Source organism: Populus trichocarpa, chromosome 19 (genome assembly GCF_000002775.5).
Source record: "Populus trichocarpa isolate Nisqually-1 chromosome 19, P.trichocarpa_v4.1, whole genome shotgun sequence".
Taxonomy (NCBI): domain Eukaryota; kingdom Viridiplantae; phylum Streptophyta; class Magnoliopsida; order Malpighiales; family Salicaceae; genus Populus; species Populus trichocarpa.
Genome location: NC_037303.2, coordinates 5,326,272 through 5,345,261, shown reverse-complemented (window position 1 = coordinate 5,345,261; position 18,990 = coordinate 5,326,272). Strand labels below are relative to the sequence as shown.

Genomic DNA, 18,990 nt, shown 5'->3' with positions numbered 1-18,990 from the left:
AACGCGTTCTAAAGACCCTTGAAAATTTAAATTCTTTTGAAACAATGCTGAAAATGCTAAAAATGATACAAATATATTAAAAAATGTATTTTTTGGATTTTCGTTGTTTTTTGCTATTTTTGGATTTTTCAAAAAAATTTATCAAAAAGGTGGGTCAAAAATTGGGTAACAACAATTTTTATTTTGGGATTTATGGGTATAAAATGAAGTATTTTTTACAACATTGTCGCACGTGAGCGACGTCGCGGCGATCGTCCACCCACAAAAAATGTAATATGGGGGATATATATCTGGTCAATGTAGGGAGACAAGGAATTCGTTGTCTCTTAGCAGTGAAAAATAGTGTGGGAGTCGCCACCTAGTATTTTGGTCACTAGGAACCCTAACTGGTCTCAGAGATCGGGTACGGGGACTGGTTGCGTAAAGGGAAGGTATTAGCACCCCAAATACGCCCTACCTAAGGTAAGCTGCATCGTTTAATTGTCTGATAAAATTTAAGGTGTTTTCGTTGTGTTTCCTAGTTGTTGGGCCGTCCATGGTTCAAGAAAAGTCCTCCTCAATAAGGAGGTCCTTATCTTATCGAGTAAAACCTAACCGTTCTAATGTCTATGTATGTTGGTCTGTCTATGGTTCAAGAAAAGTCCTCCTCAATAAGGAGGTCCTTATCTTATCGGGTAAAAACCTAACCGTTCTAATGTCTATGTATGTTGGTCCGTCTATGGTTCAAGAAAAGTCCTCCTCAATAAGGAGGTCCTTATCTTATCGGGTAAAACCTAACCGTTCTAATGTCTATGTAAAAAAGCTATATTTTTAATATCAGGAATACATTTTACGTATAAATTCTTAATCCCAAATACTAAAAGAGGACAAAAAGATTTTTTTAGAATTTTTGAAATATTGGCCTAGTTCTCATGGCTTGAATAAACTGGTTATTAAAGCCAAAATGCATGCTAATACATATATTATTTTTTTTGAAATTTCCTTTGTTGTGTGAAAATATGATGTTATAATATTTATATATATATGTTGGAGAGACTAGGCCGTATGCATGCAAACAAAACATTTTTTTTTGTAATTATGTATTTTTTGATGTTTTGACACAAATCGGGTATTTTAATACTAGGTTTGTATTCTTACAGTATAAAAATATAACCAAATATTAATCCACTTTGATAAAACAAATGCAGAAAAATCAACAATATTTTTAAAGATATTTTTAGAAATATATATATATATATTTTTAATTATCATATTTTATATATATATACATATATACACACATATATTATAACATATTATAATATATAATATATAATATAAAAACAAATCGGGCTGGGCCGGCCCAAGTAAATGGGCCGGACTCAGCCCAACAAAGAAAGGTTGGGCCGATCTCGGCCCAGACTGGGTTGGGCCGATCTCGGCCCAACAGGCCATCATGCTTCTTCTGTGACGGGATACTGTACACAACAGTGACTTAGATACTGTACACAAATAGTGACGGGGTACTGTGCACAAATAGTAACCGGGTTACTGTACATAAGCACAGTAACCCGTTAATTAATTAGGTGGCTACTGTGCACCTGCATAGTAACATGTTAATTAATTAGACCTGCATAGTAACTGGGGCAATTAATTAGCCGGTTACTGTGCCCCTGCACAGTAACCAGCTAATTAATTTCTTGCTTGCAGAACGTGCACAGTGCACGTTCTGCATGCAAGAAGATGAACAGGGGAAGAGTTACCTGCGACGATGAGCTTGGGTAGAGGAGCTGACAGTGGTGCTGGTGGTTGCTGACCGAAGGTTGGCTCTTCCTCTTCTCTACTGCTTTCTGTGTTATTTCTCCTCTCCTCTCTCTCTTCTGTTTTTTTCTTTTCCCCTTGCTCCTCCCCTCTGTTCTCTCCCCCTTTCTTCTTCTTCCTTGGTTTTCTTTCCTTTTTTTTTTTCTCCTTTTTCTCCCGTCTGTTCCCCTCCCTCCAGCGTTCTTGGGGTTCTATTTATAGAGCCCAGGGCGTGGCTTTGCTGTGGCATGGGGAGCAACCGGCCGGTCGGCCATTGGGCACGACTGCCAAGGTTCGGCCCCCTTCCCCGGTTTTCTGGCAAGTGCGCGGTGGGTGGTCGGCCATTGTGTCCGGTCGGTGGGCTCCAGGCGAGAGAGTGGCCGGCAGAAATTCAAATTAAAGCAAACCTTTTTCCTTCTTCCCCGCTGCGTGATCGGGGGAAGAAGATGAACAGTGTCGTTCAAAACGACACCGTTCTGCTCTTTTTTTTTTTTTTTTTTTTGAATGTATGAAACGGCGTCGTTTTGGAGAAAACGCGCCGTTTCATTTGAATGTGGCGCCAAAACGCGCCAAATTCCAAATCAGCCCTTAATCATCTTTTTTCTCTTCAATTGCATCCCTGTCAATTTCGGTCTCCGCCCCTCCATTTACGCGCCTCTTTCAATTTGGTCCTTGGTTTCGGATTCCTTCAATTAAGTCCCCAATTGGCCCTTAAACTTCAATATTTATGCAATTAAGCCCCTGATTTGACCTAATAAATTCCTAAAAAATATATTTTGGCCCCAGAACTTAAATTTCTTCTAATTAAAGCCCAAATTGACTTAAAAATCAATTTTTCTTGCAATCAAATCCCCTATAAATTCATTTAAAAATCAAATTAAGTCCATAAACATCTAAATTTGGGCTTTTCTCCTCAAATTTCAAATTTTCCTTGTCAACAGGGCTCTCCTCCTTCAAGAATATATTATCAAAAATTCCATCTTTGTATTTTTAACCTTATTGACCAATTTTCCAACCATTTTCTGAGCGCTTCTGCCTCCTGTTATTTTTCTAACCTCCTTTGGCTATATATTTTTATATATATTTTGTGGGGACCCAAAAATGGGTTACAACAAACATATTAGATTGAATAACCTTTGAGCCAATAATTTTCACCTAATTTTATAATGATCAAGTAATTTTTAATAAAACTTATAGATAGGTTGATATGTTTAGTAAGAAAATATATTTACCGTATAAGCTTTAATGCCCTTTTGCACACTCTCATCAAGTCTTCTGAACACTAGACTCTTAAAATTATATCATCATTTATGTTTTTCAATTATCAAAGCGTATTGTTGTGTATCCTCAAGAATAAATAATTGAGCCACTCTTATCAAACCTATAAGATAATATATTGTCATTATATTAATTATAAGGTTATGTTATTTGCATGAATTAATATCATTTACTGCTTTTGATATGTTTGATAAGGTCTATGTTCTTCTCTATATAATTTAGAGTCTAGATTAGACTATAACAGAGGTGGTGTGCCAGACACATATTTGCAAATTAGAGGAAGACCAATCATAGTGAAGACATAGAAAAACAATTTTGAACTTGTGCCAAATCAAGTACCATATAAGAATTAGATGAATACCCTAAGTAATTAGAGAAATATAACAAGGTAGAAGTAGAAAAGTATCGAGAATGATAATATAGAACTTACTTTAGTATTAATGCTAAATCTAATGTAGTTTACAATAATTTGTATGAAACATGAAAATGATTCTACTAACAAAAATTCTAAAACATGTGGGGGAATTATTATACACATTTGTACTGTTCATATTCTCACATTTCACCATGGACTTACTATTCAAATTTTTTCTAATTTCTTAATTTGAGTCTCAAACTTTTTTTTTAAGGAAATTGCATCCCTTTAAGGCCAAATTAAATGGCAATTGATTCAAATTTATTGACCAAGGATAAGATTTAAAGAAGGAGGAATAATGTGGAAAAGGCATCGAAAATGGGTGGTAGGTTCAAAGTTCTCACGAAAAGTTTGTTTTAGTCTTCTAACTTTAAAAATTTTACCCATCTGATCCCTAAATTGTTTTGCAATTTAATTTTGATACAATTTTTTTTCAGTTCTTAGTTTGAGAGAGGAGAGAGAAAGAGAAATTGTTAGATTTCTATGTTGAGAGAGAAAGTCATTGTTCATGCCATTTTCGACCACCAAAATGGTTGTTATTGGTGTCCACGGGTTCCATGCGATAAGAGGAGTTTGATAGTTGTTGTTTGAAGCCTCAATGTTGCCTAAAAAACAAATCTAATTTGAGGAAGACAAAAATAACTTGGTTTGATTTCGGGTTATTGGATTTTTTAGGTTGATGATTTGGTTTACAGGTGTTTTAAGAGTGTTGGTATGGTGTTTGTAGGCTGAAATGACTTAAAAATTGGGTTTTTTATGGTGAAAAACCCATTGCCATGATTTTTTTTAAGCACGGTAACAGTGTCTCGAATCTGGACTACATGTCATTTTTCTTAGTAGGCTATATGTCATTTGCTCATTTCAAAAAAACCAATCTCAAGTGTGTGGGCGTGGGCTTTAATGCCCATGCATCTGAGCCTTTCCTTTCAAATGCCCAGACACACTGAGCTTTTTTTTGGCTTTTTTTTGTTTCTTTTTAAAACAAAATTATTTTATATTTAGGTTAAATATAATTTTAAGAAAAAAAATATTGAACTTGGTTGGATAGATGAGTTAAGTCATAATGTTTAGATTTTTTTTTGTTTAATGCCTTTTTTATCCCTCAATTTAAAACAAAATACATTTTTCATTATTTTTTTGTTTAACTTAAAACTAAAAAAATTCAATTTCATCTTTTGTTATCAATTATCTACTTTGTTATCTCAGTTCCACAAACATATTCTATTTTTTTCTTTAAAATATTATTTATAAAAAAATCTCATGCTCTTTGTTGTTGTATAATTAAATGTAAAACAATCTTTAGGATAAAAAAAATTACCGAGTCCAATGATGTGCATGGCCTTTGTCGCAAGTTTGGTTGGTTGACTTGAGTTTACTTGAGTTATTTTAATTAAGTATTGTTTTTTTTTTCCTTATTAATTTCATCCTCCAACATTGAGTTAATTGAGAATTTAACTTTCTGAATTTTTTTGGAAGATTATCCTAGCGGGTTTCACATGTCAACCCAGGTTGACCCTTGTAAATCCAATATATTTTTGTTTTAATATTAAATAAAAATATTCATGGTTAAAATCTATTTCTTTTTTCTAAAAAACACGTTGGCTATGTCTAGATATTTTTTTTGGGGCTCGTGAATTTTTTTCATCCTATCTGTGGCATAGCGCAAGCCAATTCTATTATCTTTTGATTAAATAAAGAATTTATTCTAAAAATAAATTTATTTGACACAACTGTGAGCATGACCTGTGTTGCGATATCAAATATCTTGATTTATATTTATCTCTTATTTTTTGAGTTTAGTCGTTAGTTATCATTAATGATTTTTTTAATGTTTTATTGGTATAGATAATTGTTTGATTCAATAAAAAAATTTATTTAAAGATATTAAACACAACTGGATATATGGCCCAAGTTGCGATATCAAATATCTTGATCTACATGACACGGGTCAAATAGATAGTATTAAAAGTTGGTTATAAAAGTATTGTCATATTGTTGAAGGATAGTAACCACATATTGAAAAACATAAGTGTTGTTTAAAGAAGTCAAGTTTAAGAAGAGCTTTGGTCCTCGTATTTGTGAAAAAAGATGAAGAATTCAAAGAACTTAATTTCAAATCTAGAGCATTGCATAATGGTGATTATGGGTATAAGGTCATTAATATTTACAATGATAATGTTAGACATATATACTTGTAGATTGCTTGAGATGGCTAGGATTCCATGTCTACATGTTATAGTTGTCTGTGTTGGTAGGAGGTGGGCACTGGAGAAATATGCCCTATATCAGTATTAAAAAGAAATGTTCCCTAATCCCTAAGAATTCTCAGTTGAACTTGTTAATGGTGAAAACTGTCGGCCTAAAATTGCACTACCAGATGTTGTATAAAGTCTTAACCATGAGCAAAAGAAAGAAGAATGTCTTAACCATGAGCAAAAGAAAGAAGAATGAAGATGATGCAATTGAAAAGGAGAAAAAACCATTGACTAGAGTTTGATGTTTTGTTTATGAGTCTGGTTTTTTCCTAAACAAAAACCAAACATCAATGCTCCTAAAGCGTGAGGATCGCTAGCGTAAAAAGAGGGATGTCCTGACTAATTTTTTTATTATTGATGTTAATAAAAAAGAAAGAGAGAAAACATTGATCTTTGAAGTTCAATCAATATCCTACAAGCAATGAGTGCTGATGGTTCGACTGCAGGGCTTCCAAAAAGAACTGATTTTTGTCTTTCCTAGAAATAGTCTCTAATTTCATATTAAGGTTGGATCTCAATTTTGTAATTAATTTAGACGTTAAGTTTCATGAAGAACTTATGAATCATGTTGGTATTATTTTTGGAGCCTCTAAGTTCAATGCATTTCACTAATTTTGAATATTAGTTTTTTTCTATGTTGATGCTTGGTGAATATAACATGCAATATTTAGTCCATCAACTTATTCAAATAATCATCTATTCTTTTAAAGTGATGATCCCACTATAATTATTAATAAAAAGGTGCAATATAATAGAATGCATCTTTAAAAATTGAATTAGAAATGACTTTGTTGTAAATTTTTTAAAATAACAGGGCTCTACTATTTGTTTCTTCATATTAAAGAAACCTAATTGGCGTTGGAAAAGCACTCTAGCTCCGGACCTTCTGGCATTGTTCACTATAACAGAAACAGTGTAATGGTCGTTGAAACCGTTAGGGAACGCGGTGCAAACCGCGTTCCCAAAAAAATTTAATTTTTTTTTGCTAAAATTTAATATGTTTTGGATCGTTTTGATGTGCTGATGTCAAAAATAATTTTTAAAAAATGAAAAAACATCATTGGCATGCATTTTGGCACAAAAAGTTATTTGAAAAGCAATCGCAACCACACTGCCAAACATATTTGTTATATCCTTCCACCCAAAAAACTTAACACTATCTTCCAAGAGCATTAAAGTCTTTTTACATACCCATTAATTATTACAAAATTCAGTAGGGATAGATGGGTCTTTTCTCATCTCGATTGCATAGTAAAACGATCAAAATATCATTAGAAGTAAAAACTTAAATTTGACGTCAAGGGGCATTCTCGTTTTTTAACAATGATTTTTTTTTGTTATTATAATGCAAAGACAATTTGTTATTTGACCAAATATAAAAAATAATAAACAATTAAAACACACAGTAAAATGACAAAAATACCTATAAAAGCAAAAATTTTAAACCTAGAGTCAAGAGGCCTCTTAGTCTTTTCATAATGATTTTTTTTTGTAATTATAAAGTGAGCTCAAGGGCATTTTTGGTATTTGGATAAATAAAAAAAACAAATGAGGACTTGCACGTGTGGCGCGCCAAAGGCTCGTGAGAGGCGCCCATGCCATCCAGAAAGTGCTTGTGGTGCCTCCCGATATCTAAAAATACATTTTTTTGTTGTTAGAAGCATAATCCGTTCTCTTCTTGTTGGTGCAATGTGTGTCTAAAATAGTGATTCGGTTTGTCACATGTGAGCCTTTCTTTCCCTTCCTTTCATCATTCAATATTTGATTGATTTGAAATTGGATTTCATGGTTTGTTTAGATTGGATGCTTTAGGTCTAATAACTCATATTATGAGTTTGAAAAGTTAACATGTTTTTTTTTAAGACTTTATAATTCTTTTTATTTTTTATTGGATTTTAATCTCATGATATAAATTACAAATTTAACAAAATATCTCAGATTGACTTGACTTTAATTATTACGGTTATAAATTTTTCTTGATTGATTTTTTTATGATATTTTTTTTATCTCGACATCTAATATTTTTTTTTTAAAAAAAAATTATAGTTTGACCCATGCTATTATTAGTAAGACCCCGTTTAGAAACGTAATTCAATTTGTGTTCCATCAAAATTTAAATATATATTTTTTTAATTTTTATATATTTTTAAATTATTTTAATTTGTTAATTTTAAAAATAATTTTTTAAAAATAAAAAATATTTTAATATATTTTTAAATACAAAATATTTTTAAAAATAACGCTACCATCTCTTAAAAAACAATAATTTATATACAGTTCACTGACAAGGGCAGGCAAAGACACAGTAGTCGTCTTCTTTGTAGGGTTTTACTGTTGGGCTGTTGGCTACTGCCCTCTCCCATTACCCTCAAACGACTCGTTTCCGCCATCAGTCACCCGCCCTCCATAGAAACAATGAGGTCAGGTCATTTCTCCTGTCCTCCCTTTCTCTCTGACTCTGACTCTGCAATTATTTTTTACTTTGGTGGTTTGTATGTGCAGTAGGCACCCAGAGGTTCTGTGGGCTCAGAGATCAGACAAGGTTTACTTGACGATTGCATTACCTGATGCTAAAGACGTATCAGTGAAATGTGAAGGTGGAGGATTATTTAGTTTCTCTGCTGTTGGGGTTCAAGGCGAATCCTTTGATTTCAGTTTGGAACTCTTTGGAAACATTGTTCCTGAGGTATTTATTTATTTTATGTAATTTCTCTTTGTATTTTCACTCTTTTGGCATTGAGTTGTGAAATCTTTTGCGGGTTCTTGTCATTTTATTGGAAAGAGAACAGTTGTGTAGTTGATGGTTTGCAGTCATTTTGTTTCATTGGAAGAAGAATGTTAATGATGGGTTCTTTTTGAAGTTGTTGGTCCTTGTGTTAGAGGAGGTAAAATCATGTTTGATATCTGTGGTGTCGTAACACTTCCTGCATGCCAGTTTTACTGTTCTCAAGAAGGAAAAAACACTTCAATTTGGTAGATTTGAAGCCAAGTTGGGAATTGCTGCTTTTCTTTTGGCCATACTTTTTAATGCATCTTCATGTTATGCATTTTTGTGTAAAAAACTGGCTGAGTTTGGAGAAAATAACTCATGCATGTTGTGCTTCATGCTCTGTTTTCTTTTCTTTTTTCTTTCGGGTGGGAAAATTTATGGATTAAGTTAGAATAGTTGACAGGAGATCCAATGTCGATCTATTTAACCATCAGTACTGCTCCCCTTAGAATAGTTCTCCTTTCTATCTGCTGCTATCGCTTTTGCTTTTAATGACTCTCCATCGTTGTCTCTGTCATTCTGTTTTTGTTGCCACTAGCTCTGGAACCATTTCCGATGTGATGCCTTTGCTTAAACGCCTCCTGGGAAAAAAGGAAACAGAATGATAAAACTTAAACACAGAAAAAATTTCTTGCTGCTAATTCAATATCAAGCAACGCCTTTCTAATCAAAGAGATGTCACTCCCTCTCCTTCCTCTCCCTCCCTCCCTCCCTCCCTCTCTCTGGTTAGCTTACAAGTAAATGATTAACTATTTATGAATGAATTAACATAGAGCCAGTCAGTCTTCCACTTATACTCTGATCGACAAGTTAGCATGAAACCTCATTTTGAAGCCAGGCTTCCAATTCACTCTGATGAAACGTTACTACTCAGGATAAGTTCCATGTTGTGCTTTCAGACATTCCTTAGGTTTTCATGTACATCACATCGTCAAGAACATCATGAGGAATATTTTCTAGAATTATTGTTGAGTACTTGAGTGTCCATAAGCATTGAATATAAGAAAATGCTTGTATCTTAAAATTTTAATTTTTTTTCATGCCATTCCTGATCTGTTACTCACAAGGTTTTCATGTAGCATGTAATATCCAATACTTAGAATTGTCTCCTACGTCTTATACTTTTTTGTCATGTAACTGACCTGCTCAAGTTAGAGAAACCTGGTGCCACATAATTGAGAATTTTGTTCATATGACATTTCAACGTGTAGTATTTGTAATTGCAATGTTTAAATATGAAAATTCCTAGTAATTTTCTCCATTGTATTTTTCATTGCAAACTTTTGAAATGTTATAATGTTCATGCTTTAAGGCTTTGATGTTAACTATGCAGGGTTCTAAAACTAAGGTTGGGTTGAGGAACATTATATGCTCAATCCAGAAAGAAGAGAAAGTCTGGTGGAAAAGGCTGTTAAAATCTGAAGGGAAGCCTGCTCCTTACATTAAGGTGGATTGGAACAAGTGGTTTGATGAGGATGATGAAAAGTCAGCTTGTAAGTTCTCACGACCTGTTCTTTGGGTTATGATATGAGGTCTCTCAAAGTTCTCTATGGGGCTCAAGTTTTCAAAACATGATTCTGCCCTTAGTTAGGGTATGGTATAATTGATTGAACTTCATGATATCTAATCCTGTCCCAAAGTCCTGTCATTTGATTGTTTAATGCATTTAACTTGAGTGGTTTAATATCTAAAAGCTTAGCACAAGTTGGACTTGCCTTGTTAAATTATCTTCCTCTAATTTGTGTGTGGTCCTGTTTCCCCTGAATAGCTTAGTGTTTTTCTCTTGGGTTGTATTTTTGGCTTCTTTTTCTTGATGAACAGGTATTGTTCTATCCTCACATGTAAAATGGGAGTGCACATTAGTGAGGTTCTACTAGTGAGGAAATTAGATATCTTCCTAGCTTGAAGAAGAATTGTATGCTAAAAGACTCTCAAGAGTCATTTTGATTGATTCTAGCCAGTGAATTGTGTTAACCATGGATGTTGATATTGCTATTGTATGGTTGACATTCATTATCTCTCACAATGAATGCCATTATGTGCAGAATATGTAATTCCGATGTTTATAGAAAAATTAATTAGTTTACACCTTTTGAAGTGTTTGCAGTCTTGACTGTTTTGTGCCCCATGGGTCTGTGTGGCATGAAATGACTGAACAATTCTTGAAATTTATTAGCAATACCATGATGGTGATGCTTTTGAGTTTTGTTAGTACTTGTGCTCTTCAATGAAAATAAAGTCTATTCTTTCAACCATTATTGCATCCCAACACAATCCTTAGCAATCTGGGATGCATGAACTTTTCCTTATTTCTCTTTGTTCACTGCATAACATGGCTGCTTTATGATTTGTATTAAATAACTCGAGAATATATGGTTCAGTATGCAAGAGTTTACAGCTTCAGTTTCTGATTGAATCTGATCAAATTTCTGTTGTCCCTTGCAGCTGATGCCTCTGATGACAATAATGCTGGGGTAATTTGTTTTCTTTTTTTGTTTGGTTTTCTGTTAATATAAAGAATGATTATAGCAGTGCTTCAAGTCTGCTTGATTATTTAACACCTGTTCTTTTGCAGTATGAAAAAGATGATGGGAGCAGTGATGATGAAGGAATGCTTTGTAAGTTAGACCTTGGTTGCATCATATTTACCATCCTCTGTGTGTACTTCACGTGCATAGATAGGATTCTGCAACAATGTAGTATGCCGTGTGTGCTTAATTTTCATAATCTTTATATGCATTATCATCTATGAACTTCCAAACCTTTAAGTGCATGTAATGAAAAGAATGCTTTGTGACTTTCAGTCCACAAGGAAAATTCGAGTTTTATTATTCCAAAACTACGAAGACAATTTTTTTTTAAAAAAATTATTCCACTATTATGCAGTCCATATCATTTCAAGTGTCAAATTATGCATTGTACAAACGAAAAAATTGCTTTTGTCTGTGCAACTTTACCTTTAATTTCATTTCTTCTATTGCTTGTGATGCCATATCTGACTGTATGAGGCATTGCTTGCAGATCTTCCTGATCTTGAGAAGGCAAGGGGAACTTGATGACAATCAAGGATCAGTGTTGTTAATGACATGGAATTGAAGTTCCAGGGATCACAGAACTGCATGCGTGCACCTCTTGTAAGAGTCTGAGACAGCCGGGGTTTTACTCGCTCACCTGGGCCCACAAAGTGCGCTTTCCGGAAGGTGGGGTTTCCTCAAATCCAAAAAAAAAAACATTGCTGAACTACTATAACTGAAGACTGTATATATTAGATGTGCAATTTTAGTAAAATAGAGGCTGACTTGTAGGATTGAACTCTTCTGAAACTACTTCGAGTTATCTGAGGTTTGACTTGTATCCCCCCCTTTCCCTGATCTTGAGGCTGACGGGAATTTTCAAAACTTTACCAACACTAAGGGACTTTCAGTTACTGGACACCATGGTACTGATAAACTTGGTTTACTGAAATTATAAATCGATAATTTATTAAGCATCATTGGTGGCTTTATATAGCCATACAGAAGGTATCAGATAACAGAAATAACATGATATTCAGGGATTATTGCTAACAGAAAACATAAAAAACTGAAGACTAAGTCTTCTCAGATAACATTTCCCTCTCTTAAACTGACGATTCTTCTTCAGTTTATACCCGGGTTTTGACAAACACCCATCAACATGCGTAGTTTCTCAAAGGCTGCTCGTGTTAAGGGTTTAGTCATAATATCGGCCAATTGTTCTTGAGAATAACAGTGCAGCAACGTCACAACCCCATCTCGAGTTAGATCACGAAGGAAGTGGAAGCGAACATCAATATGTTTGCTTCGACCGTGCATGACAGGATTTTTCGAGAGTTTAATGGTAGAACTATTATCACAATACATTACTGTTGCTCCCTTGGAGTTCTGATTAAGTTTTTCTAACATTCTTCGTAACCATACGGCCTGACAAGCACAGGATGCAGCAACAATGAACTCAGCTTCAGTTGTGGAGAGAGTGACTACCGGTTGTTTTTTTGAGGACCATGATATAGCTTCAGAGCTTAACAAGAATAGAAAACCTGAAGTGCTTTTCCTATCCTCTAAGTCTCCTGCATAGTCACTGTCGGTGTAACCGAGAAGCTCTTCATTGCCTTCGTGCTTATAAAATATTCCATACGTGAGTGTGCCTTTGATGTACCTAAGCACGCTTTTCACTGCTTGCAGATGGATTTCTGTAGGATGAGTCAGGTGTCTGCTAAGCATATTAACCACGAACATAATATCTGGTTTGGTAGATGTTAGATACATCAAGCTTCATTATCTGCATGTATAAAGTATTATTAACTGCTGTGCTGGTGGATTCTTTGACCAGCTTGAATCCTGGAACGATGGGATTAAATACAACATTACAATCAGCCATGTTGAACCGTTGCAGCACCTCCTGGGCGTACTTTCTTTGACATATAAAAATTCCATCAGCTCGTTGAAATACCTCTAAACCCAGAAAGTATCTCATTCGATCAAGATCAGTCATATCAAATTCTTTCATCATGGATTGTTTAAACGAATTAAACATCATCTCATTGTTTCCGGTAAATATGAGATCATCTACATAAAGACACACAATTAAGAAAGTACCTTCTTCAGTTTTCTTTAGGAAGAGAGTATGTTCATAAGGACATTTCTCAAACCCTTCCTTTAAGAAATAAGATTCAATCCTGCTGTATCATGCCCGTGGAGCTTGCTTCAAACCGTACAAAGCTCTCCTTAAGCGACACACCTTCTTTTCGGCTCCTTTTATCACATAACCAGGAGGTTGTTCAATGTACACCTCCTCATTCAACTCACCATGAAGGAATGCAGACTTAACGTCGAGTTGAAACAATGACCACCCCTTCTGTGCTGCTAGTGCAAGAATTAACCGTATAGTATCCATGCGAGCCACAGGTGCAAAAACCTCTATATAGTCCACCCCATATTGTTGTGTGTATCCTTTGGCAACGAGACGGGCTTTGTATTTATGAACTTCTCCACGTTCATTAAGCTTAGTCTTGTATACCCATTTAACCCCAACTGTTTTTGCACCATGGGGAAGATCAGTGATTTCCCATGTATTATTCTTCCCAATTGCTGCAATTTCAGAATCCATGGCATCTCTCCATTTGGCACTTCGAGTTGCATTCTCATAGGACAAAGGGTCTTCATCAACAAATAAAGCAAAGTTACCTTGATTGTCATCAGAATAAGCATCTCTACTGTCATAATCACGCATCCAGATTGGTGGTTGACGAGGACGATTTCCACCACGTTGTGAAACAGAGTCAGCAGTCATGTGGTCTTCAGCTACTGGACGCTCCAAGTTTCCTTGATGGCTTTCATCATGATTATCTGCAGCATCATGAAAAGCATCATGATTATCAGCAGTATCGAAGAATCCATTGTCTTCTTCATGAGCAGTTTCGCCTGAATTGTTATCCAGTGTTTCATCTTGGATATTATTGTTGTTGTCCGTATCATTCCAATCAAGGGAGGCTTGTATTGCCTCAATATGAGTATCATCTCACGACCAACTTTCTTCTTCATTGAAAACGACATCACGGCTGACAATCACCTTTTGATAGAGTGGATCATACAAACGGTAAGCTTTGGACTCTTCACTGATTCCTAGCAGAACACATTTTACACTTTTGTTGTCCAGTTTGGTGTGTTTGTTATCTGGAACATGAGCATAAGAAAGGCATCCAAACACACGGAAATGAGTGACAGAAGGTTTAGTGCCACTCCATGATTCTTCTGGTGTTTTATTTCGAATCGCCAGTGTGGGACTTCTGTTGAGTATGTGTGCTGCCCAGTTGACAGCCTCAGGCCAAAAAGTTTTTGGAACTCTTCTGCTGGTGAGCAGACTTCGAACCATATTCATGATGGTTCGATTTTTCCTTTCAGCCACTCCGTTTTGCTGAGGAGTATAACTTGCTGTGAGTTGGCGATGTATCCCATTAACTGTGCAAAACTCAATAAACTCAGTAGATGTAAACTCCCCCCCTCGATCAGTTCGCAAACCTTTGATACTGGTTCCAGTTTCCTTTTCAACTTTCACTTTAAAATGCTGAAACATTTTAAAAGCATTAGACTTTTCAGACAAGAAGAAGACCCATAGCTTTCGGCTAAAGTCATCAATGAATGTTAACACATATCTCTTATGACTGTTAGAGATAGGATTAATTGGCCCACATATATCTGAATGAATGAGCTGAAGTGGGTGTGATGCTCTCCACATACTAGCTCGCGGGAAGGAGCTCCTATGTTGTTTCCCCAAAATGCAATCTTCACATAACAAGTTTGAATATTGCAACTGGGGTAATCCATGCACCATTTGTTTCTGCTGTAAAGTTTTAAGACCTCCAAAGCTCAAATGGCCATAACGGCAGTGCCATAGATGATTTAAATCGAGTGTTGGTGTGAGAAAACACTGCTGATTTTGAGTTTGAATCTTGGCCAGCAGAATGAACATTCTATTCAGAGACATTCTTGTCTAAAAAATGAGACCCCTTTCTGGATGATACACCTTGCATGTATTATTGCGAAACAAAATTCCCAGACCTTTCTCCTGTAATTGACCAATACTTAAGAGATTGTTTTTCAACTCAGGAATATAGAATACCTCTGTAAGGATTTGTGAAATTTGATTGATTTGAAGATGAATTTTGCCTTTTTCCCACCACACTAATGCTGGAATTGTTTCCCAGCTTTACAGACTTACAAAATCTCTCATCTATCTCTGAGAAAAATTCCTTGTGACCGCACATATGATTGCTGCAACCTGAATCTAGAAACCATGTTGTTTCATCAAGTGCTTTCTCGACATGAGCCATGAGAAGCATCTCCATCGTGTGATTGTCAATCATCTCCATCATGTGGTCGTCTTCTGCATCTGCAGGAATTTCTGGTCCTTCACAGTAACTGCATAACTCATCCATCATCATGTGATCGTCTTCTGCATCTGCAGGAATTTCTGGTCCTTCACAGTAACTGCATAGCTCCTTGTCCAGTCTCTCTTCAATAAATTCAGGAGCAGCCATGAAAAACATCTCCATCGTGTGATCATCATCTTCATGAATATCTGATGCTTCACTGCATAACTTCTTGTCTTCACTGCACAACTTCTCTGTCTCCTCAATTTCAGTATATGCCATGAGCAGCAGTGGTTCGTCGTTAGTGGCTTCAGTGAAATTAACTTGTGACTCGTTTCTTCTTCCTTTCCTTGGACATTCATACTGGAAATGTCCAAGGTCATGACAATAAAAACACTCAACAAGAGATTTGTCAATACCTTGTCTCTCATGCCCTCGTCCCCTGCCTCGAAAAGAACTTCTACCATGACTTGGTTTGCCAAAATTGTTGTCATGTGTGATCTGTAATGCTTGTTCTTCAACAATATAGCCTTGCATACGTTGTGTATGAACCAATAGGCTACTTTGCAGTTTGTCAATAGACATTGCGTCTAAGTCTTTGGACTCTTCAATGGAACACACCACGTAATTGAACTTTGAAGTCATAGAACGCAAAATCTTTTCAATAACTGTGACATCAGACATCTTTTCGCCATGGAAACGCATTTTGTTCGTGATGGTGAGGGTCCGAGCAAAGTAGTTAGAAACAGTCTCTCCTTCCTTCATGTGAAGAGTTTCAAAGTCTTTGCGAAGGGCTTGCAATTGTGCTCGTTTGACCCTAGCATTACCTTGAAACTTCTTTTTCATAGAATCCCATATTCCCTTTGAGGTCTCTTTGTCCAAGATCGTCTCAAGGATTGAACGATCGATGGCTTGGAAGAGATAATTTTTTGCTCGTAAGTCCTTCAACCTTTGTTCTGCCACCTCCTTCCTTTGTTCATCCGAGAGATCAACATTATCTGCTGCAGCAGAAATTCCAGTCTCAACTACATGCCAGTATTCTTTGGAGCAGAGAAAATTCTCCATCAACATGCTCCAATGATCATAGTGCCCAACAAAACGAGGGGTTGCTGGTTGAACAAAACTCCCCTCACTAGTCATTTTAGCTGCGGCTAAAGAAAGAAAGAAAACTTTGACACAGGTTTCTAGCTGCGGCTAAAGAGAAACAATTGTGTGCTCTGATACCAAATGATAAACTTGGTTTACTGAAATTATAAATCGATAATTTATTAAGCATCATTGGTGGCTTTATATAGCCATACAGAAGGTATCAAATAACAGAAATAACAGCAAAAGCAAATAACATGGGTTGTGGCCAAAGACCAGAACAACGCCCAGGGATTATTGCTAACAGAAAACATAAAAAACTGAAGACTAAGTCTTCTCAGATGACAGGTACCAGTTGCTTGACTGGATAAAGGATATGATTTAACTACACTCACCTATAATCTGCCTTAAGTAATGTTGATTTCTCAGTTTTTGATGTATGTTTGCAATTGGAAATTGATCCGCCGGAAAATGTTCAGGTGCCAACCTGTAAATTTTCTTTCAATTAACTGGGACTTGAAGCTTAGAAGTGGACACAACCATTCAGTGTTCCGCTGAGATCAAATTTAATTGAAGATTTACTAGCAATGTAGATTTATTCAAGCGGCTCAGTAACAAGCTCACATGGTTGGAAAGAAAATTAGGCAATCGGAATAAACAATGCAAGTAGTTTTTCCAGGAACTTTAATTCTTGTATAGCAGATGCCCTCTTTGGGTAAGAAATTAAGTAGAATTCAGCCATAAAGATTTATAAAATCCCTCAAATCGTATTCCTAAATTAACCATTTGAGGGTTAACCCAATTACAATTAAATTCAAATTTGCTTATGAATTGAATTGATGTGATTTCAAAGAGGTTATTAATGAATCAGGGATTGAATTGCAAGGCTAGTGGAGGATTCCACCCCATTTTATTGTTTTTGGTCACTTAATGTTTTTTTTCCTTCAATTTGGTCCTTTAGAATTGAGTTTATTTTTAACCATGTTTTTTGATTGCCTAGAAATTAGGATCCGTCTTGTTGAGAAAAACTTTTGACAAGCAATTGATGCGCGTGAAAGAACCCATTGCATTATTGTGGCATATGCTGCCTTCTTTAATTTTGTAACATCGTTGTCCTTGGTGTTTCTATAAGCATCTTGTGGAGTTTGTGATGGTGGTGCGTTGCGTGTTGTTAGTTGAGGCGCGTGGTGACTCTCTTTTTGTTTCTCTTCTCATATCTATTTTTTTTTTCATCTTCTCGGTTTTCAAACTTATTTTCTCCAAAATAACAAGATATCTTATCATTTTATTTTGATGTCAAGTCTGATCTTTATTCTTTTAATTATTATTTTATTTTTATATTTTGGATTTTTAATTTTTTTTTAATTGCATCCCTCATTATTGAGTTGAATTGAGTTTCATGATTTTCTTTTTACCTTCTATGTAGTTATTTTAATCTAATGATTTGGATTACGAGTTTGGAAGGTTGGCCAGGGTTGACTCTAATCTTCTTTTTATGTCCTTTCTTAGAATTGATTTTTTTTTTCAATTTCATCCTTCAACATTGGTGGGTTGGAGATCAGGTTTTGTATTTTATTTTGCTTTATTTTTCATGTGGTTATTCTAATCTTATGACTTGAGCTGCATGTTTGACTGGTTAACCCGAGTTTACTCAAGTTTTCTTTATTTGGTTTTATTTATTTATTTTTTGCCCTTCAACTTTAGGTTGGTTTGGGAATTGAGATTTGCAATTATTTTCAATTTTTATTTCTACAGGTTATCTCAGTTTCACAAAGTGAGTTACAGGTTTGAAGAGTAAGCTCGATGAATCAGTTTGTTTTTTGGGTATTTTTTATATAATTAATTTTCTTTTCAGTTTTAGCTTTTAACATTTAGTTGATTGAGAGTTCAACTTAATGATTTTTTTTTCAATTTGCTTTCTATTAAGTTATCCAGGCTCATGACCTTAGTCGCGAGTTTGATAAATTTACTCAGGTTGACTCATTTTTTTTTAAATTACTTCTTTTATTACCTGTCTTTCAAAATGAAATGCTTAAAATTGGGCTTCATATTTTCTTTTAATTTGTTTTTCATGATATAATCTTATTCTTATGAATTGGGTGGCGCGGGTTTACTCTAGTTAATTTAAATTTTTTTCTTGTTCTTTTTTAAAATTTAATATATATTAAATTTTTATCCTTTAATATTTTTGCTTATTGAGAATTTGACTTCTTAGTTTATTTTGTTTTGCTTTCTATAAAGTTACCATGGTTTTATAACCCAATTTGCAGGGTTTGCAAATTAGTTAAGGTTCGTCTAGGTCGATTTAATATGTTGTAATCTCAATATTTTTTTATATTAAAAAATGATGTCGTCTAATATATTGTATTTTTAATATTTAAAAAGGATATCGTCTAATATACATTAATTTTTAAATTCATGATTGATTTTTTTTATATATATATATATATATATATGTGTATATATATATATATATATATATATTAAAAACCATGTTAACAAGTCCTTTACTTATACA

General features: G+C 34.8%; 1 protein-coding gene across 2 annotated transcripts; it reads left to right on the top strand.

Annotated features, from left to right (window-relative positions):
* Positions 1 to 8,009: 8,009 nt before the first annotated feature.
* Positions 8,010 to 16,873, top strand: LOC7491059 (co-chaperone protein p23-2). Of its 2 annotated transcripts, none has more exons than XM_024592563.2 (7): positions 8,010 to 8,147; positions 8,233 to 8,413; positions 9,831 to 9,990; positions 10,943 to 10,971; positions 11,073 to 11,115; positions 11,519 to 11,936; positions 16,821 to 16,873. In XM_024592563.2, the coding sequence occupies exons 1-6, from the start codon at positions 8,143 to 8,145 to the stop codon at positions 11,551 to 11,553; spliced, it is 453 nt and encodes a 150-aa protein (XP_024448331.1). In that variant the 5' UTR covers positions 8,010 to 8,142; the 3' UTR covers positions 11,554 to 11,936; positions 16,821 to 16,873. The 2 variants fall into 2 exon arrangements, with proteins under 2 accessions (XP_024448331.1, XP_024448330.1); XM_024592562.2 differs by having other exon boundaries at positions 8,013 to 8,147; positions 8,230 to 8,413.
* Positions 16,874 to 18,990: the final 2,117 nt, after the last annotated feature.